General features: G+C 43.6%; 1 protein-coding gene across 5 annotated transcripts in view; it reads left to right on the top strand.

Moving 5' to 3' along the window:
• Positions 1-15,977, top strand: part of SATB2 (SATB homeobox 2) — a 213,565-nt gene extending 197,588 nt beyond the window's left edge. For all 5 annotated transcript variants that reach the window (XM_027637229.1, XM_027637228.1, XM_027637231.1 and 2 more), the window contains one exon: positions 12,836-15,977. In XM_027637229.1, coding sequence (XP_027493030.1) covers positions 12,836-13,291 — 456 coding nt within the window. In that variant the 3' untranslated portion in view covers positions 13,292-15,977. The remainder of the gene's footprint in view (positions 1-12,835) is intronic.
• The last annotated feature ends 5,537 nt before the right edge of the window (positions 15,978-21,514 follow it).

Here is a 21,514-nt window from a genome sequence, read left to right as displayed (position 1 = left end):
ACGCGATCTCCTAGATGCATTGCAATGGCAGAAACATAAATAGTTGCAGCCTCTGAAAGCCTACTTCCTATTTGCTAAATATACTTGGCTTGCTTTAAATTCCTTTGTGTGCAGTCATTAATACAATCCTCTTTGACAGCATTTAATTAAAGTGCTTTTCTCTATTAAATTCATTAAAACTTTTTTTTTTATATACAACTGTTTCCCAGACACTGAATGTTAAGGACCTGTAGGCCTCTCTTTAAATAACTTCTCTCTCCTTGTTGTAAATTGTTAATTAAATTTAACTTAGACTGTTTAAAGATGGCTTGGAAAAGAAAGCCAGATTTCAGGATATGGTCTCAATCATGGCTGATTTTTTTTTAACACAATTTTTTCCATGTAGTTATAGGCTGCGTGTTATATTGTTTAAGAATGTTGCTGTACTTGCAGCTGGAAGCAAGCAAAGAAATACCCTAAAAAGCTAATTTCCATCTCACTTCAAAAATTTCCATCTTTTTAGTGCAGTTTCTTAGCCTAAGAATATTTGCATGGGGGGAGTAAGGAGGGAGGAGCTGTTTAGTATTAATAGATTATTGACAGCTTAATGTCTTGGCACCTAGACAGCCCATAAGGTATAATAAACAGGAAGCTGTCTGATGTGAGCGCAGTCAATAGCGTATTCAATCAGAACCTTTCAGTTAATTGCTGGTTGACCTCAGACATTTCCTTTAAGTGAAACTGTCCTTCGCTCAGATCTCATCTGGGTTTCAGGGTTTAATTTGAGAATGCCCTTTCCATATGGCAGCTTGTGCATACGTTCCTGGTGGATTTTTGCTTTGCTCCCATGCACAGCATTGCAGAAGCCAGTGTCTGCCCAGAGCTTTGCAAATCTTGTAGGTTGGGCTGCCAGTGGGGCTGGGAATGTGCCACAGAGCTGGGCTGCTGGCGGGCACCGGCACCACGGGTAAAGCAGGCAGGGTTGTAAACTGACATCAGGGGAGATTTTCAAAGCAGATGGGCTGTTGCCTAGGGTGTTTTGGATGGAGTTAGGCATGGCTTTGGTGCCTGGAGAAGGCACTGTGGCAGTAAGGAGACCTGACCCAGCCTTTGCAGATGTGATGTGCTGCAGCCCAGCGTGGCTACCCTGGCAGAAGGGTCGGCACTGCTGCCTCCATCCCACCCATAGGCACAGATTCCCCTACTCCTCTGCACAAGGGCAGACCAGGGCTCATTTGTATTTAGTTTCTCTAATTCCTGTACTTAGCCATTCTAATTTTTTTGGACTGGATATCTTGATGAGGTCTAGATAAGCTAAAAAGGCAAGCAGGCAGGAAACCACACGGGCAGTCCCTAACCCTGACTAACTGGAAGCCATCTGCTTATCTGGGGAGGGAACCTCCATGGAAATCTCTTCTAGCAAGTGTGCTGCATTTGGGTTTCTCTTCCTTTCCCTCCAGCTGTTGACTTTGAGCATGTGTGTTTTCCATAGGTGAGATCGAGGGGGTGAGCTGTTGCAGCTCTCGTTTGCAGCACCAGCTCTGGATTTCCCAATGGCAAATCCAGTAAGTGAGTAACTGCTTTGTGAGGGAAATGCTTCTGTACCAGGGCGAGTTTAATTTACATTTCATGCAGTCAGGAGACATTTTTTGTCTCTAGATCTTGCAGTGATTATGTCTTTTAGCCACTTATCATGCATTCAGACTGTGGTTTGCTGAAAGGAGTATTATTACTTTTAATCTCTAATTTTTCCCTGGTTTTGATTCATTTCTGTGGTTCTCTTTGTCCCTTTGCATCACACAAACTGCTTATGCCTTTTTAATGGCCTGATTAGCACCAGGGAAGCATTGCTGACTTGGAGTAATGTTATTCCTGATGTTTCCTTGTTCAAATGAGATCAGGAGTAAGAATGCTGCATTACTCTGTTTGGGATCCGTTAAAGTCCAACGCAGAGCCCTTCCTGAATCAGGTTGTAAATTTTTTGGCTTCATGCAAAGCATGAGGGGGAATAGCTTTAAGATGATGCCCCCTTTCTGTGAAGATTTGAGGGTAAGAGAGGCTTGGAGTAGTTCTTTCTGGAGGGAATAGAACAAAACCACGGCGAGACAGAACAGAACCAAGGAAGAAATCCCAAGGTATGTATGTAAGCCTGGGGCCATCAGTGGCAACACATAGACTTCACTCCCAGGTGTCTCTGGCCAGAATATATTCGAAAGTACTTTCTGGTTTTATCAGACTTACTGGCCAAGCTGCTAATCAGTATTACATTGACCAAAGGACTCCCACATGCAATAAAAATCATAAGCTTTATTGGATTTTGAGATAGAAAAGATTCACATCTATCTTGTTTTATAAACCACATTACATTTCATGCTTTCAGAGCTTACATCAGTACAACCCTTTGTAAATACAACGGTGAAGGAGGTAGGTGGGTAGAGAGATGGCTATGAGTTGCTGCTACTTGGGTGGTACAGCCTAGAGCTATAGAAATGCTGGAGCTGAGTTTAAGGGGTTGCTGACATTTCTGAAATACTGAAAGAAAAAATATGTTGGCCCGTTCTAAATTATTATTTGCAGCTCAAATTAAAAAAAATAAAGGTTTGCAGCAGTTTAGAGCAACAAGCAACATAATGCTTTGAATGAAAATAGGAAGAATTTGAAGAGCAAAAGTTGCTCTGAATAAAAGCAACCAGAATATGCTGTTTCATGAAAAATGCCTAGACAACTGCTTGAAATTTGTCAGAATATTCACCACCACCACCCCCCCGCCACCCCAGACAAACAACTTGGCAAAGTAGATAGACTTCACTTAGGCAATACTTTGATGTCACTCAGTTGATGTTTTTGACTGAAAAATGCCACACAATCCTAATCTTACGGAAGCAAAGAATGGTGTTTTGCATTTCTAGCAAAACCCTGGGGCTTCTTGCACACAGACCTACAGTAGTTGCAGGCTAGTGTTAAGAGTGAGCTTTACTCCTGCGATTATGTGTGTGTAGCCAGCCATGGGCTGAGCAGTTCACAGAGCTCCCCACAGCAGCCAGCAGCAAAGCCAGGGATGGATCTCAGGGCCATAACAGTGTCATCTTCTGCTTTGTCCTAATGCTACCTCACTAGCCATATAATAAACCATTTTATTAAAAATGAACAAAAACCTCTGAGTATAAACTGCACATGCTGTTTACTTTCCGTAAAGCCATTTTCTTCCAGCATCCAGAATCTGTAAAATAGATACAGGTCAGAGTAGTGAGACGTGGAGCTCAACAGCGTGAGAGTGAGATGCCAGTTTAGCTTCGTCCTCTCTCTTCTGGACATGGCCACCTTTTCTAGAGCTGAATCAGGAAGATGAAGGATTTCAGATCTAATTGTCTGAGGCATCTTGTTTTCAGTGACCTAATCTGTGCAGGAGACTGTACTTTGGTCATTTGATTTTTATTTACCCAGCTTCTAGCTAAGGGTATAATAAAGCACATTATGCCAGTTGCATGTGTGGTAATGCTGGATATTTTGCTTTTACCATGGTAGTTGATTATAATGCACTTTTTAAGACTTGCTTTCTAAAAAAGGGAATATTTATACTTTTATGTGTTTGATTCACACAGTATAGTTTGCACAAGTCCTGTTATTAAGTGCATTGGTGGTTACATCTTGAAAGCCATAAAACATGCTGAGTAGTGTTTTATCAGCACAAATCTGCTATTTTCACTAACCATAACAGTCAGGTTCTCCTGACTTCTAACTGCTCCCATTGTAAAAATTAGCAGTACAGTTGGGTATTCCTGAAACCCCAAATAGCCAACTGTAAGGACCTAAAACAGTTTGATGGGACAAATAATTACCCCCCACCAGAATCCAGTGTCTAATCCAAACATATTCTTCCTGAAATAATGCAGTGCCTACTCCTGGTCTGAGTAACGGGAAAACAACATGATTATAGTGGCGCCATTTGTGCCACCATAGTTAGGGGTTTAGAGCTTGACCTCTAGGTTGGGGCTTGTCAGGGAAGATCTTGCTCACACTGCCCACAAATACTCTTCTGATTTTCAAAAGAAACATGTGTAGTGTTAATTAAACAAAAAAGTGTAGAGGATACTAGAAGTATTTTGTCTGCAGAAAAGCAAATAAAAAAGCCTTTTGTTGCTTCCTTAGTTCTTGTGGCATTCTACCAGCTCCTCATTAGGAATAACAGAGTTGGGATGGGGAAACTCAGAATCGACCTGAAATCTTTGACAAACCCCCCATCCAGCCACAACCAAGTTCAGGCTCTATTTGGAAACTGCTAAGCAGAGCCTGCATGCCATAGCACCCTGGAGAGCCTTGCTAGGGCTGTGAGAAAAAGCACAGAAGAGAAAAGTCAGAGGCCCACAAAGCTCATGGTCTTGTTTTGAAGAAGGTAAATTTTAACTGGAAGGTTTGTGGCCCTCAGTCTCTACATAGATGTTGAAAGCCCCACCTGAGTGGGACTCCAGTTAGCATCACCGTGCAGAAGGGCAGCGTGAACCTTTATAGGGCTGTCGTTTTTTCCCCTGTGGGGGAGGCTGCCTTGCCACCGCAGGTTACAAGCAAGAGAGGCTCGCTTGGCTTCTTCAAGGGTGGCAGAGTCCTGCCTGCCTGCCAGGGATGCAGCAAACTGGCCCCCGTGCCAGCTGTGCTGGCTGTGCCCCATCCCCAGACAATGGAGCCATCCATCACCGATGCCTTCAGGAGAGAGTCTGCAGCGACATTGTGCAACACTTCCTGACTGCATCGGCTGCTCTGTCACCAGCACCCTGGTTTGTGCCAGCAGAAGCCGGAATGAATCCGGCCTGTTGTGTATTTACACAGTAGGTATGTGCCAGCTCCACCTGTGGGCTGAAGACTAGTTGCTGACAACCCTTCCAGGCTGCAGGTATTTGAGAGATGCCCACTGCTGGCCACAGTTACTCTGCAGTAAACCTAAGGATCTGGCTTAAACCAGCCCAAGATGGGAAATTCAGAGCTAATACATGAATGCTCGTCAGCATGAGCTCATTTATGCTGCCCCATAAAATCAGCTAGTTCTCAGGCACTTGCACAGCAATGAAAGTTGTGCCTGTGCTTTTGTGGGAAGAGTTGAGTTAGCATTCGAGGGGGAGCAGTTACCCCAGGAAACACCGGGGCACTGTTCTGCATTGTCAGAGTTTTGTGATTTATTTTTTTAACATTATACAGACAAAATAGTGGCTATTGTGTAGGCACGTGCTGTCTATTAACAGAGATCAGGAAAGGGAAATAAACCACGCATTACTGAAGAATAAGATCATGATTGTGGTCAAGTGATGGCAGAAATTTTTTTTCTCTTTGTCAAGCTGATTTGCAAACATTCTCCAAACAACTGTGCAGACAGCAGTGCCACAGCTTCTTGAAAGGAAAGCAAAGACAAGGAAAGATTCCACTGCACAGATGTTTTACAGTAACCTTAGACCTGTCCCAAAGTTATCTGGTCATCTGCAGTTGTCATTGTGAGCTATGCTGCACATGTGGCCTCTTTGCAGTGCAGTGTAATCAGGCTGTAATTTATATTTTATCTCCAGTGATGATAGCTCTTAAAAATGTTTTGTGGTGTATTTGCTCTTTGATGCATGCTAAGCTCCTGTTAGCATTAATGGGAGCAGTGTGTGCCAGGGAGGGGGGAAGACACCTTCCCCCTGCCTTCAAGTCAAGATTAATTGTGTTTTGCTTATACTTATCACTTTGCATGGGATGGCAAAAGCAATGTACAACTGAAAGTTTTGTTGATTTGGGGGGGGGGCCTGTTTTTTGTTTGGTTGTTTTGGTTTTTTTTTAATTCTTGTTGGGTTTTTTGTCATCTTTTTGACCATTTTTGACAGTTTCGTTCTGGAGAAGAATTGCAGGATGGGGCTGCTATTTCAGAGGCTGAGTGTTTGTTCAGTGTCTTGCCATGCTTTCAGATCACTGCCTGTTTCCTGCCCTTAAGCAAGGCAACCACCGTAAAGCAAAGGGAAGCATGTGGCAAGTGTGCTCCAAAGATGTTGAAATGTATTACTTCAACCGGCTCGCATTCCGGCCTCAAAACCAAATTTGCCTTTGACTTCAGGTTCCTCATGGAACACATTTCTCTCTCAGTCCTGTTTTGTGTGGCTCAGAGAGTGACTTGTACCTCAGAGCTGAGACTTGGACACAGGGCTTGTCTGATCCAATATTCTGGCTCCAGTGGTGGTCAGGAGCAGATGAAGGCTGATAGGAAAGGCCTGAGTATTTGGGGGATTTTTTTACTGTGTGACTGCTTTGTCTTTGCAGCTGAATGGGACCCAGGGCTGCTGGCTTAAAAGCTGCTGTAGCCACCAGTTCTGGTTGGCTGGTTTGGTCTGGCTTGCATGAGACGGGGCACATCATATCACAGACATATATTATAATTTCTCTAATAAGGGTGTTTACTCTTGTGAAGCAATTACTAAGGTGCATTGGAAAATGCACAGGATGTGTGCCAGCATTTGAGCTACAAAATTAAAAGAAGCTCAGATTGAAGTTAGATGAAAGTGAACATATTTATCCATGTCAAACTTCCTACCATTTTGCACGCTCATATTGATTTCTTTTGACACGGTCTTCTTTTATTGAGTACCATATATTTTTTTAAATCCCTTACCGATAACAGTACCTGCTAAGGGCAATTGTAAAAGGAAACTAAAGTATATTAAACCTGCCTGGAGTCAAAATGTAATCTAACACCTGTAGTCTGCAATTTGTCATCACTTCATAGATACTTTTTCTTTTTTAATAACAGTTTTGGATTTCCCTGAGTTTTGACCTTAGGATACTGTATAATCCAAGAAAAGCAAGGAAACTAAACCACAGTCTTTAACACAGCTTTATGGTGTCAAGGTGTGAAATCACCCTGAGAACGAGTCCAGAGAAAATACTTCCTTTGGAACTGCAACTAATACTGCAGTGTTTACCCAAATGAATGTATTTTTGCAAGGAGGAAAAAAAAAAAAAAAGAGTAGTCTAAGAGCCACATTTTGAATAGGAAAGAAATGAACACAGGTGCAAATTGTAACTTCTGCTACAGTTTCTTGGACAGACATTCCTAAAAACCTATAAAGAGTCTTGGCACAGTGATTGTGTCTAATTAATGTTCTTACCCCTGCGAGCCCTGGCCTGGGAGGCTGTCAGGGTGCAAGCCTGTTTATGGCAGCAGCTTGCTCTATTCTCTTCTTGCACATTTCTGTATGTGAAGAAAGTGAGACCGTGGCTAGTGAGTGTAAGGCTGTTTAATTTGAATGGATTAGCTTCTCCAGATTATTCCTATAAGATCTGCTAAGAAGGACAGTGCCTCCTTCTAGGTATAAGATTTTGTTGCAAGGTGATAAAGTTTATCTCTTAAGTAAACTCTTAACATGATAGCTAGGCACTGCCTGTGGGCTCTCAGCTTGCAGAAGTCACATGTTGCTCAGTAAAGTGCAGCTGAACACCTTGTTTAGGCCTGTCCTCCACCCTCCCTTTGACTTCAGCTATCTTTTGGGAATGAACTTTTCCAACAGGCTCCTTTGCATGAGGTATGTAGTGACTTGTTTTTGTGTGGAGTCAAATTGGTGGCGACTCCTGCTGACTAGCCGTGAATGCTTTAAGGGATGTAACAGAGGACTGGTGTTGGGTGTACCAAGTGCAGGTACTGGACCTATGTTTGTAACACGCGCGTTTTCTCTCTGGCTTTTATTTTGGGCTCCTTAAGCAGGCTAAAAATTTGCCATCTTTGGCATAAAAATCCTTGGTGTGATACAGTGTTATGGCTGGCTATGAGAGCAGCGTAAACGTGAAGGAAAGCTAAAAGGCAAGATCCCTTTACACCAAGCAGAATAGATTGATAGAACCATTTCGTTTGGAAAAGACCTCTAAGATCATTGAGTCCAACCATTAACCCAGCACTGCCAAGCCCACCACTAAACCAGGTCCCTAAGTGCCACATCTGTACATCTTTTAAATACCTCCAGGGATGGTGACTCCACCACTTCCCTTGGTAGCCTGTTCCAGTGCTTGACAACCCTTTCAGTGAAGAAATCTTTTCCAACATCCTATTTAAACTTCCTCTGGCAAAGAGAAGGCAAATCCATTCAACTTTGCTCCTCGTGGGTTTGGGTTATGAAAATTGATATTGGCCAACACATGCCACTTGAGGTACCTGTTGGTGCTCGCTCTGTGCACAGAGGAAGATGGTGTCTGTTCAACAAGGGCAGTCTCTGTTGCAAATGCAGTGTTTCAAGAGCGTGACATTTTTGGTGGTTCTCTTAGTAAGGGGCAGCTCATCATCTCAGCAAATCCTAGCAGAAAGGAGCTCACATGAGTAATCCTATCTGCAAAGGGAGGGGCAGAACAACACTACGAAACAGAAGAGCGAGGGTTTTTCCCATAGAAATGTAGTTCCTGATTCCGATGTGCTGCAAAGGCTGCTCAGGCAATGGAAGGTGGCATGTCATGGAGTGAGTGTTGCCAGCTGGTGCCTTGCTGCTGTTGTTGCCCGAGTGTGTGTGCGTATCCCGTTCAAGCATATCCTGCTTGGCTCCCCTTAGCAACTCACCAATTTTACATGTCTAGTTCTAGCCAGAAAGTGGGTGGAAATGGAAACAAACATCAGTGGCATAGTGAATCCAGCCAAAATTAAATGCAGTACAGACACAGACTGCAATTGCATGACATTCATCTTTCAGTTTGGGTTTGCTCACCTCTCCTTCCTGTGGGAACGCTGAAGTCAGGTTTCTCCTACAGAAGCATCCTTGAGACATGGGGAATGGACTCGTGTAAAACAGTTCAGTGATCTCTTCCCCGAAATAATTCTTGGCTTTGGATTTTAGATAGACCACAAACCCTTAGCTTATTACAAATAATCCTGATCACTCCCGTAATGATACACTACATTATATACTCTCCTAAATTTAATCATTCAATATCTCACTTCCTTCCCTGTAGGCATGTACTATTATATTTTACACATGGCTTCCAGCTGGTTTTCATTGTGGCCTTCAAATCATATTTCAGTGCAGTGCGATCTAAGACCAGTCACTTTATCATTTAAAGTCAACTTCCATCACAGTCATTTTCTTACAAGTTTTTTACCGGGACAGGTTATTTGTTAGAAAAAAATGGGTTTGTGTGTGAGGTGAAAGTCTACCTGAATGAACCTTCATGAAGCAGCATCTTCCAAAGCTGCTCTGTTCTGAAATGCTGAGTTGGCAGCCGCACCTGTAGAGTTTAAAAATCAAATCTGTTGAAGGGATGGAAAAAATAAGTCCTGTGGGCATGGAAGGAAATCTGTATCTTCACATTAGATTTGAAAGTAGATGGGGAAGGGAAGTCAGCTCCAGATGGTAGTGGATGTGGAAGAGGAGGAGGCTGCCCCACTTGTGGCTGGGGAGAGGTGGGGAAGGGCATGGGGGATTTTCTTTCCTGGGAAAAGGAAAGCTGAGCATGGCCATTGTTTTTGTCCCTTCTCTCAGAAGCCCATCATATACATGGTGGTAGGTCAGACCACTGTTGGGGGTTTACCTGCACTGGAAAATGCACTGCACTCTGTACTTTGTCACAGAAGATCAGTGATGGTTCCTTCTTCAGAGCAGCACCAACCTAAACACCAAAGTGTTACAGCAGGGTGTGCACAGCAGTGCATGAAGCCAGTTGAAATTTTACGTGTGGGTTTAAGAGCTTAATAATGACCCAAGATCTGAAAATCTAGAACTGCCAAAAATGGTCCATTGCCTCAGTGAGGCTGTGATGTGCAGAACCAGACATGAAGTAAGGAAATCACCCAAATTGATCAGCATGCTTTACAAATGTAGTTTAAAACAAATATTTAACAAAAAGGTAATTTAGATTTCATATTGTACTGTGTGCCTCAGCAGCTGATCTGGTTTGCATAGAAAAGCATTCTTTTTTGTGTTAAATAGTCCATATTGTTAGAAGGAATTGCAAAACTGACCACAGTCTAAACCTGAAGGAAATTCTGTGCATTTATCCACCTCTCTGTATATGGGTAAACTTGTGTCACTGAAAAATGTAGCATGGCTGAAATCCTTTGTTAATGCCACTGGCAATCCAGAGCAAAGCCCCCAGAAGCTAGCAAAATAATGAGATTTATCTGTTACAAGAACATCGAGCATCTTTAGGCTTTTTCATTACTTAGGAAAACAGTAAGTGAAATAAAATCCAACCTTTTTCTAATATTTTGCACTGATAACCCCTGGGTTATGTGTTTTCTCTTGTGGAGAGGGTAGAGAGGTCACTCCAGAAAAGGAAGGGTTAATTGAAATAATTCTTTTCCTCCCGCTCTCAGCCCTCTCTTTGGTTGATTGCTTTATAGATGCTGTAGGCATCTCTTCATCTCCTTCAAATTAAACATTTTACTGCTGCTGATCCTGTATTGTTGGATTTTTTCATCATTATATTTGATTGGAAGCCTTGTAACATTTTTCAAGCTGGATTGTTTCTCATGCTATTTGTCAACTGAAAAGGGAAAAAAGCCCCCTTCCAAGTCCAACAAGAACGAACTGAGTAATTCTCACCCTTTCTGGATGTGTTTCTATCTCTGTTACTGCTACTTGAATCCAGCTTCTGATTAGCAATGCTCCTTTGTGGCTTTTCGTGTGACGCTGTCTGTAAGTTCCCTGGTAGTTTATTTGTAGTGCTAAATCCTTTTGATTTTGACTGCTCTGGGTCTTACAGTGTCAGGGGCCAGGGCCAGAAGGCACTACAGGGGAGATAAGTAGGTAGGGTCTGTGTGACAAATTTATGAGGCTGGGTCCTTGGCTAGTGTCAGCAATCCTGGCTGCGCTGCTTTCAGTGCTCCCTGCTGACGTAGGTATGGATCCCACCCTCGTCTGTAACCTCTCTATTTGGGAACGTCAGTCCTTCTCTTTGAAAACAATCCATGGACAAAAAAGAAATCCTCAAAGAGCCAGCTGAGTGATTCCATGCATTGGAACATTATGCTCTTTTATTACAAGAGATGTAATAAAACATAAACCAGAGTATCTGTCATTTCCATTTGAGTTTCTCCTTTCCCCCGCTCCTTGGTTAGCCCCATTTCTATGACACCCTGAGCATTTACGTGCTTGGGAGGAAAATGTATGTGTTGGCACTGAAACAGGTTTGCAGTGTTTCTGCCCACGAGCGGCTCTTGCCCGCAGTGTGGCAAGCCCTGCCTGTCACCAGTGGGACACCTGCTCTTAGCTGCTCATTGAGGCACCAGTGAGGGACGTGGTGCTGTGTCCTGCTTTTGTGCTCAGTGGAGCTGCAGCCCCTGAGGGCTGGCCGAGTGCCACCAGGTGCAGCAGGGAAAGGGCAGTGCCCTGGCCAGGCTGTCACAGCCTCTCCTCCAGGCTCAGCTCCCCGGCCACATGTGCGGTGGACAGTGGCTGAGGACTGCAAGCTGCTCTTCAGAAGCCATGCCTGGAGGTCGCTGATGTTACAAATTACTGTGGCACCAACGTTTGATGAAGGAAATTAATCAGGGGCTCTTTGCCATAGAGCCTTTTTATTTATTTGCATAACGGGCTGATATTCCACAGCGGACTTCCCTCTTGCAGTAATAACTTGACTAGTGTAGCATTTTACTGGTGGCTCAGTACGTGTGTAAAATTCAGTGCAAGTTCTCAGCACGTTTCCATTGTTTATCCTTATTTTTTCCCTTTAGAGAGCTTTAATGTAGGGTTGATTTTCTGGATGCTACACTTTGCAGCAAAGACATTTTCTTCTTGGTTGAAGAGCCAGAATTCCCTCTTATTTGTGGAAGAAAATAGTTATCCATATTGATTTTGTTAGCTCTGAGTGTTGAGTTCTAATAATTATTTCCCCGCATCTGAAGAAACCTCTGGGCAAATCCAGCCCTCAATCCTGTAGGGGATTTTTTCTGTTAATCTCTCTTGTATAGATTTGGTTTTAAAGAAAGCATGTGGAACTCCTCTGTGTTTTGCACAGTTCAGAGCAGGTATTTTTTTTCCCTTGGAATAAGGGCTGCACAAGGACCTTTTTAGTCATCTTAAGTGGCTGTTAGGAAGATTAAGAGCTACATATGCTTTCTTTAAACTTGCCGAAAAGGAGATACTGCTGGTGAAAATCTGTTACAAGACTGCAAAGCGTGTTTGCCCAGAGGGTTTCTCAGAACGGAGGGCTATAATTATTTGAACTCAGAACTCCTCAACTGGTGAAATTGCTACAGATGTAATACAGAGAAATCTGTTCAGGAGACACGTTAAAGCCACCTATGTGAACCTACTATGCTGTCACTCTTCGTAGATGGGAAATGTTAACAAATCTCTGCACTTCTATTATTTTTTTTCCATAAAGCAGCTGTGATGGATTTTAATGCCAAATCATTATTCATGATAAAGTAGCACCTGACAATCCCATGTGTGTCTAGGCCTTTGTGGTACTTGGCATTTTGAAGAAATGATCAGAGTCTCTAGCCTAAAAAGACAAGAGGAATCAAGGAGGGGGAGAAGAGGAACAAAGCAGGAGAATGACTTGTCTGAGATGGGACAACTGGCCAGTCATTCTGACCATGAGACTGTAACACCTTTTGACTTAACTTTTATTTTGGCTATTTTATATTTCTTTTTATTACTTGCATTTTGTATTTCTTATTTATTTTGTGGCTTTATATTTATTTGATATCTTTTGCCTTTTATATCACTTTCTCCTTTCAGTCTATAGTTACTGGTGCAGCTGTCTTCAAAGGTAGAAAGGTAGTGGAGAAAGGATATTCACTGTGCTTTTCCTCACCAAAACAAAATAGATCCTGTGTAAAGGCCTGTCCAAGTGTCCTTATCTCGAGCACCAAGGGGGTCAGCATGTACGTGAAGTCTGTGTCTGTTTGATCTTATAGGTGCTGCACAGACAGCAGTCCCAGCCTGCGAAGGAGAATTCCCCACCTAGAGAAGAGGCTCCTCCTCCACCTGCCGAGGACAGTTGTGCCAAAAAGCCAAGATCCCGCACCAAGATCTCCTTGGAAGCTCTAGGTATCCTTCAAAGCTTTATTCATGACGTGGGTCTCTACCCTGATCAGGAAGCCATCCACACCCTCTCTGCTCAGCTGGATCTCCCCAAACACACCATCATCAAATTCTTCCAGAACCAACGTTACCACGTAAAGCACCACGGGAAGCTAAAAGAGCACTTGGGAACAGTGGTTGACGTGGCAGAGTACAAGGATGAGGAGCTGCTGACAGAGTCAGAGGAGAACGACAGTGAGGAAGGCTCTGAGGAAATGTACAAAGTAGAGCCTGAGGAGGAGAACCCCGACAAAAGCAAGGCGGCTCCAGCGGACATCGACCAGAGATAATGTGAGATAGGGGCACAGAAAGCAATACATTGATCCAAGGATTTTCTGGTTTTATTTTTGATTTTTTTTTTCTCTTTTTACCTTTTGTTTGTTTGTTTCCGTTGCGCATGATCCATGTGCAAACCGAATGAATTCAGCATTGCCCGATCAGACATTGCCTTGACACAGACACTCGAGTGTTACACTTCCTACATTTGACTGAAGCAATTGTTGTAGTCACATAGGATTATGCCTTCATCAATCTTGCACTTATGAAAGGGACATCTAGCAAGTAAATGGGAAGAAAAAGTCCTATGAAATTAATGAAGGAAAATTTACAACTTTGTGTGTGTATATATATATTTACATAAAATATATATATATTAAAATTGCATGGGACGGAACTTTACAACCTAAAAGTATAGACTGTGAAATGAGTTCTTTAAAGATGAGACTTGTTTATGTATTAAAACCACTTCACAATGAGTTGCTTTGGCTTTTTGATAAACTGCCGCCTGCTCTCAGGGTGTGGTGACTATTTTTGAATTCCTATTTATTTTCTATGTTTATCCCTGATTTTTTTTTTTCATTATTATATGGCTTCCTATCTGGCAACTTGATGGGTAATTTTTGAGGTATTTAAAGACATAAATCAACACTGCCAAAAAAAGAAAAGAGGAAAAAAAGAGAGAAAATGGAAAAAGAAATCAGGGCACCTTAAAAAGTAAACTAGTAAGTTAAAAGTACTTTGAACACAATGCACACTTAAAAGGATACAGCATGTTCCACTCTCCAGATAGTCCTTTCTGTAGTGAACAGATGAGTTTTCATGGGATTCAGAATAGCTGAAACTGAAATTCAGTGCATAGAAGACTTGTCCATTAACAAAGTCTTTATAGAAAGAGAAAAGAGATAAATGTGTTGAGATTTGATGTATGGAATTCATACTATCAACCACATTTTACAGCGGATTTTATTTACCTGTTCTCTGTTTCAGATCTTGTCGATGCTTTTTGTTTATACTGAAGTGAAAAACACACACACACGTTAAGTTACATTGCGACACAAAATGCCACAATCCTGAGAATCCTGTCCAGGTAAATTGCAGACAGACCGAGGGTTTACAGTGCTGACACCCTATTGCTGACACCCCATTCACCCTCCTCGCCAGCCTCCCCCGTGTTTCTGTTTTAGCTGGGCTTCCTCTCTGTCACGTGTTTTGTGCCAGTGAAATGAAGTGTTTTCAGCCGCAGGTCCCACCTCCCCACGGCACGGGCACTTCCCAGCCTCCCAAGGCACGGGCACTTCCCATCCCCCCCCCCGGGGCCCCGGGCCCCCCCCGCCCCCGCCCCCCCCCCCCCCCCGCCCACCTCCCGGGCGAAGGGTCCCTCAGTGACCCGGTAGCAGCCACGTTACATAAAGCAGAGCTAACACTGACTGACTCTCCAGTGGCGTGAGCACTAAAGCTGCAATCTACTATAGCATCCACCCGCTCTGAGGCATCATGTCGAAAGAGACACCAAGTAGCATTTACTTTTCACTTCCGTGCAATGATTTCCGAGACAGAGACCTCACCTTGCAGCTGGATTGATTTCAGACGCCTGTTCAAACTGCAGCCGTAACACTACAAACGAGGCTTCTGGCTTTTTTCTTCCTTTTTTTTTTTTTTCACATGGGCTTTTCACTTAACCTTGACAAAGACCTCATGCAATATACCTTTGAAAGTTACTTTCTGTTTACTACACCAGGCAATGTAATATAACTGTTAATACTATTTATATATTTGAAAGGTATAAAAGGTAGGAGTTAAAAACGAAAAACAAACCTCTACGTGTAGATATTTACTCAGAACAGACAATATACAGGGAGAAGACGTTGCAATACAAGCTAATTCTAGCTGCTCAGTAACCTCTGGAGTTTTTATGAGATTTTTTCAGAGCTAATGTTTGAAACATGAGTATCTCTGCATAAATTTCATATACCTTTGCAAATTATGGTGGGTTGCTTACTTAATGCCCCTTTTGCTCTTCATCCTTTAGTTCTGTAGTATGCTGCAGCTTTAATCAGAATTTCAGTGGTTGCTGCTTTATGTTTCTCTCAGAGCTACGCTTTCAAAACTGTCTTCTTATCCTGTAGCTGAAATCACTCCATACATTTGAAAGGAAACTGAATTTTGCCAAGCTAAGTAAGGTTGTTCATCTGATGATGGCATCAACATTTGGTATCTTTTACACTTCAACCAAAAATTTTATTAGGTATTTTTTCAATGCTGAGTCTTGCCTTTTTATTTTTAATTTCACTGCCAATTTTGCAGTGGTTCTAAGTGAATCTGTGGGCATTTTAGCCTGTGGTCTTGCCAGAACTTTGCGAATTACAATGCATATATGTCTATTTATTCAATATCCATCATATAATATCTATTTGGAGAAAGAAAATTTTCTTGTAGTGCCTCTTAACAAAGCACAATTTTCCGCCTTTTTTGTGAAATAAAAAATAAAAAAAAACAAATTGTGTTTTATTGCGGTATCAACAATGTGAATAAGGATTAACATATTGTAAATGTTCTTTTTTCCATGTAAATCAACTTTATCTTCGTTATCACTAAGTGATAATTAATTTTTAACTTATGTGCATTGTTAGGCTGTTAGAATTTTTTGGTTGTTGAAATAAAACGCATTCAATAAATATGACTTAATTTGTCAAGTAATTTACTGGGCCTTTTTTCTTTTCTGCCAAATTCAAGTGGAGCAAGATCTGCAAAATGGAGGGGGCGTATTTGCCTGTTGAAATAAGAGTTGATCAGTGTTATTGGGGTTTGAAAACCTGCGTAAGGCCCCTGGGGTCAGCACAGCTGACAAATCTGTACCCCCCAGGACTGATCTGTTGTGTTACTGGCTTTCTGTGTACATTTATGTGCACACATAGGGAGTCTCTGATGGGATCGGGAGGAGGGTGTGGGTGCCATCAGCCCTTAGGAGAATATACTCAAAACACACACACAAAGATCCACTTCCAGTCTGCTGTCTTCTTTTGCTCGTAGATTTTTTTCTGTTTATAATTAAAAAGCCACAAATGACTGCGTGTCAGGAAACTTTTGGAGCACACATGTCCATGGTTAATGGACATAATAAAAGGCTTTATTATATTTATAGCAGGGCATCCTACTGAGTGTGTAGAGGAATGCCGGAAGGATTGATGTATCTGAGAAATGTGTGAAATGTTTTTGGGGAGAATACAGATAAATGGAAAAAATTGCTCAAAATTCTTAAGCTAACAAAGTGGTAAGTGTCTGGATTCAATCCTAGCAGACAAATCATATACTGCACATCAGACTTGAGTTGTCTAGGAATTGAGGTAGAGCAATTTTTAAAAGCATTTTTTCTATAGTTCCAATGCAATAGTTCCTCCCTTTTTTCTGGCTTATTTATATCCTATATAAAATATCTATGTGCTCTCTTGAGAAAAAAATAAGGAAGAGCGGGGAATAACCACATCTTTGGGTACCCAGCCACCTGCTTGCCACTTGTATTTGATTTGAGACCAAATAAAACCAAGCATCTTTCTGTCTGCTCAGGGCACCTGGAAGCTGTGCACAACAGCGTTTAGTCGAGTGCTGTTTGCTGGGGTGCACAACTGCTCTGCCTTATACTCACCTCTGAGAGGGTCCTGGGCTGCCTGTGCCCCTTCCATGGGGACAGTCAGCTGGCACGAGCACATCTGGTGCCTGGCTGTGATGCTGCCTCTGCTCTGACCGGTGGGCACAGTCCTGATGCACGAGGCAGGCCGGCCAGCCTGGGGGTCCGCTGTCTTCACAGGTGTGGGAGGTGACAGAGGGCATGAACTGGCCTTCAAAACCACACCTGCACCCCGGGCAGATGCTGTGGAGGTGCTGATGGTGTTGCACTGGGTGTCCTTTCTGCCTGCCAGTAGGACAAGAAACAAAAGGAGAAGCAGCTCTCAACTTCACTGGTAGAGAATTTTATACATGCACCCTGTGTGTGTGAAGCTAAATAAGATTTAAAAAAAGACACACACACACATATTTTAATTGGGGGGTAAAAATCCTATAAACATATGGGTTCTTCTTCCAAACCGTAAAAAACCCCCAACATTTAATAGCTGCTAAAGCAGAAATATTTCTATTAATGCTTCTACTTCTCTATACTTTACATGCTGCTGCTCCTATTTGTTGTTCATGTTTTAGTCATCCAGACATATGTATTTCCAATTTCAAACCTGTGTGAGTGAAAAATAAACATGTTAAGATTAGTTTAAAATGTTTTAAGATTATGAACATATTGAATATTGCCTCAAGTTCATTATTGCTTTGATAAAAGTATCCATCAATCTCTTCCCATTTACTTAGTAACCAGTTATTTATTTTAGACTAAAGGGATTAGAATCCTCATTGATGAAATTTTATTTCTATCCCGAACCTGTTAAACGTGGAGGGATAAAGGCTGGATACATTTGACAGTGAGCAAATGGCATCTTAAAATCATAAACGAGTAATTACAAAAAATCTCTACTTACAATATAAAGTGCAGTGATTAATTAAAGATGCACTTTTAACTTATTTATAGCCATTAAAAAAACATACTGGTTTTAACACAAAATAACACAAGCCAAGTCATCCAGGGGAGAGACACTGGCAGCCTGAGACTTGAGGAGCAGGCAATGTGACAAAGCCAACAGGGAACAGCAAATGCAGGCCTCCCTGGAAACCTTTGGAAAAGTTCACAGAAGCAAGGACGGACAGAGGTGGCTCTGGCATCCCTGCCAAGACCCCTTTCATTTTTGCTCACATACAGACAGCTCAGGAGTGTGAAAGCCCCATCTCTCTGTGATAGGAGGAAACCTGTGGGCTCACTCCTCGGCTGTGGTGCAGGCAGTGGGGAACTTTGCCAGCTGGGGAACGTGCTGAGGGTGAGCCAGCTCTACCTCAGGAGAAAAGATGATAGTGGTGAGAGAGAGACAGCAGCAGTTCAAGTGCAGATTTCTGCAGGTTTTCCCCTCCTTCCAAAATTTTGGGTTGTTGATGGCCAAATGCTGGTCTTGCTCGACTGGCAGGTGTGGTTCGCTACAGCCAGAGGGAATAAAGGTGGTGGGAGGCAAAGTGAGGCTCACCTGCTGAGCTGGTGACTTGTGGCTGCTGTTCCCCAGAAGGTTTGGCTGTGTGGAAGGCTGTCCTGCTGCTGAGCAGCTCGACCCTGCCAGGGGTCCCACACATACCTGGCACACCATGCTCCATCCAGCCCTGCAACTGCTGGCTCTGTCTGCAAGGCAGCACTTGCTCAAGGAAACCATCCCTTCTGTCCCATGATAGTGTTTCAGGAGCTACAGCTGGTTCCTCCTAAGAGGAGTGGTATAGTTTACCCTTTGGGAGGGATCTGGTCTTGATTTGAAGACCTCAGGAGCTGGAAAATCAGTTGCCCTCAGTAGTTTGTTTGAATGGTGGTTTCTCTCCCTACTAAATCTGTACCGTATTCTAAGGGGAATTTGGCTTTCCCTTCCTGATTTTGTCTTTTCTTAGGCTTTTCTCATCTGAGTGAAAGTTCCAGGTAATTAAGGACATTTTTTTTACTTAGAAGTAGCTGTTATGATCAAATGAATTTTCTTGAATTGAGGTCTTACTGTTCAGCTGAGGCTGTTTCAAGGAAAAATCTACTTTGGCTAGTGACAGAGTTCCCTCTTGTACTCCTTTTGAGAGTCCATCAGTATAATGACAGAAAGAGGCTATTTGGTGCTTGTGAACCTGGAATGTTCGCAGCTGGTATCTGTCACTGTTATAATAGAAGGCAATGTGCTTCATGCCTTCTGGTGCTGCCAGTGCCTGGTGTGCATCCTCCTACGAATTTACCTGGCTGAGACCTTTGGTGGTCTCAAGTCATTTGCTGGCAAAAGCTTTGGTGAAATGAGCAATAGCCAGTGAAAATAAACATGATCTGAACTACCATGAGAAAAGGGTGCACCTGTGGAAGACCATGGCAGGTGGCTTGGAGGGCCCATGCTGCAGGCATGTGGAAGTTTCCAGACCTGCTTTTGTTGCAGCACCAGACTAGATGTGCCACCAACCAATGTCTCCTCACTGAGTGACTCTGGGCACAACTTTCAACCTGGGGCTTTCTGAGTGACTGACTTCTTTCATGGTAGAAAGTACCAGCCAAACACAAAGTGCATATATATGGACCACAACCCTTCTAGGACAGAAAGATAATGACACCCGTGTGGACCCCTCCAGAGACAGACACTAGTCTCAACCTTATTGAGGTGTTGTCAGTAGGCTGTGCCTGCCTGTTTCTTAACCCATGTGCTGCATGTCTCTATATCTCATGTTTAAATGGATGTGCTTCATGACATGATAGGACTGTGAAGTACAAAGTTAAATGCTGGCACTACCCCAAAGGACAACTACTCACAGCAAAGCTATTTTCTGTTGCAGTTCTCATCTGTTTCATATCACAATTCTCTGTGCACTGCAGGGCTATTAAGGTAGCATGAAACAGTGTTGGAGGTTATGCTGCACCCTCCTCAAACACCCAAAAGTCAGCTGAGCCATTTTGTCCACAGTGGTGGAGAGGCTGCAGCTCCCCTGTCCTACTTTGATACCGTGCTTTTCTTTAGAAGGATGAAAAAGGGAGAAAGAGGCTGCTGGAAGGGCACCACTGAACCTTGCATGAGCCAGAATGATGCTGAGAGCAACAGAGTTCCTCTGTCATGGCCTTGGGACATCTGCTCTTGGGTTGAAGTGATTGAATACATGAGCATGAGCGGTGGTACCTGAGTAGCAACAACCACCATGATGTCCCCTAACACCTTCCTTACAAATACACTTGAGAGGTGGCCTCTCCATGTCCCAAGTTAGACCAGGTCAGTAGGAGCACACACCCTTGGCCTTGAGAGGAGAGAACCACTCTTTCTTGCCTTAACAACACGTTCCCTGCTGCACAGCCTCAGTGCATCTTTACCATGTGATAAAAGTATATGCTGAGACTCATCACAGTCTCAGCTATTTATCGTCAGAGATGACCAGAGAAGTGTTTGGAATGTGTTAGCCCTCAGGAGGACAAAATGCAGCAGATTGGTCTCATGGACATGAAGGGCACTCTTGCAAGGAAAGTGGAGCAGGACATGACCTGCAAATGCAGTCCTTCACCACAGGGCCCAGCCATCGGTTTCTCAAACCAACCAAGTCCCCTCTGTTTGTATTTAAAGGCTATTTGTCTCTTCTATTTGTATTTAAAATCTGTTGCAGAATATCATTCCCTTAATGGATCTATTTTCACAAGCCATTTAGCATCATTTGTTCTGTGTCAACATTGTCCTTTCATTAAATTTCCCCCACCCAGCGTCCCTTCCTGACCTCTGGCCACCCACCACCCAATTTATTCACAGACAGCCACTGCACCCCCTGCGAGCTGGGTGTCCCTGTGCCGAGCCAGCTCAGCCCTGTTCCAGCATGGACATCTGTGGCTGCCTGTTTCAACAGTGCCAGGCACGCCTGGTGCTCCCAGCACTGCCCCCTGGGCAGCAGCAGCTGCTTGGGAGAGCTCATGCTGAGGTGGTGCCTGCGGTGGCCATTTTACCCCCTTCGGTGGCCATTTTAGTGGTGCCAGTGCCCGGGGAGGTCTGGGTGCTGGGCTGCCCAGTGCCTGCCGTGCAGGGTACCGGGGGGGCTTGGGTCCCTCCTGCCCAGATTTCCTGCCTGTGGAGCCGGGGATCACCATGGCAGGAGGCTGCCAGGCTCCATGCCATGGTGCAGGCACAGTCCCATCCCACCAAGCACCCTGGTAGGCACTGGCAGTGCCCTTTGAAGGTGGCGCTCAGCCCCAGCAGAAAGGGAAGTGCTTGCAGCTGCCCCAGTAACGAATGGCTGGGACACAGTCCAGGCAAGCCCATACTCCAGCAACCCCCTTGGTACACAGGGGAGAAAACACAAATGTCCCATGTAACTGAGGTAATGAAAGACCACAGCAAATACCTACCAGCAAAAGAGGCGCACGTATTGATCACAATGGACAGGGAAAGTAGCTGGAGCCATTAGCTTCTTTCTAAATACAGGGAGATAGCAAAACATGAGCATTCAGGACACAGACCTTGGTACAATTTCCCAGTGAAAACCAGCTGCTCTGTGCAGGAAATGAGCTCCAGTATAATGCGGGCAGATAAACAGCATCCCTCAGCCCTCCATGACCACGGGCACTGGGTGCCCTGCCCAGGCAGTTCTGTCCCACACGCCAGTGA

The sequence above is a fragment of the Corapipo altera genome, unplaced genomic scaffold, assembly GCF_003945725.1.
Source record: "Corapipo altera isolate COAL_440 unplaced genomic scaffold, ASM394572v1 45, whole genome shotgun sequence".
NCBI lineage: Eukaryota > Metazoa > Chordata > Aves > Passeriformes > Pipridae > Corapipo > Corapipo altera.
The sequence above is the reverse complement of the archived record's forward strand: the minus strand, read 5'-3'. Positions and strand labels throughout refer to the sequence as shown.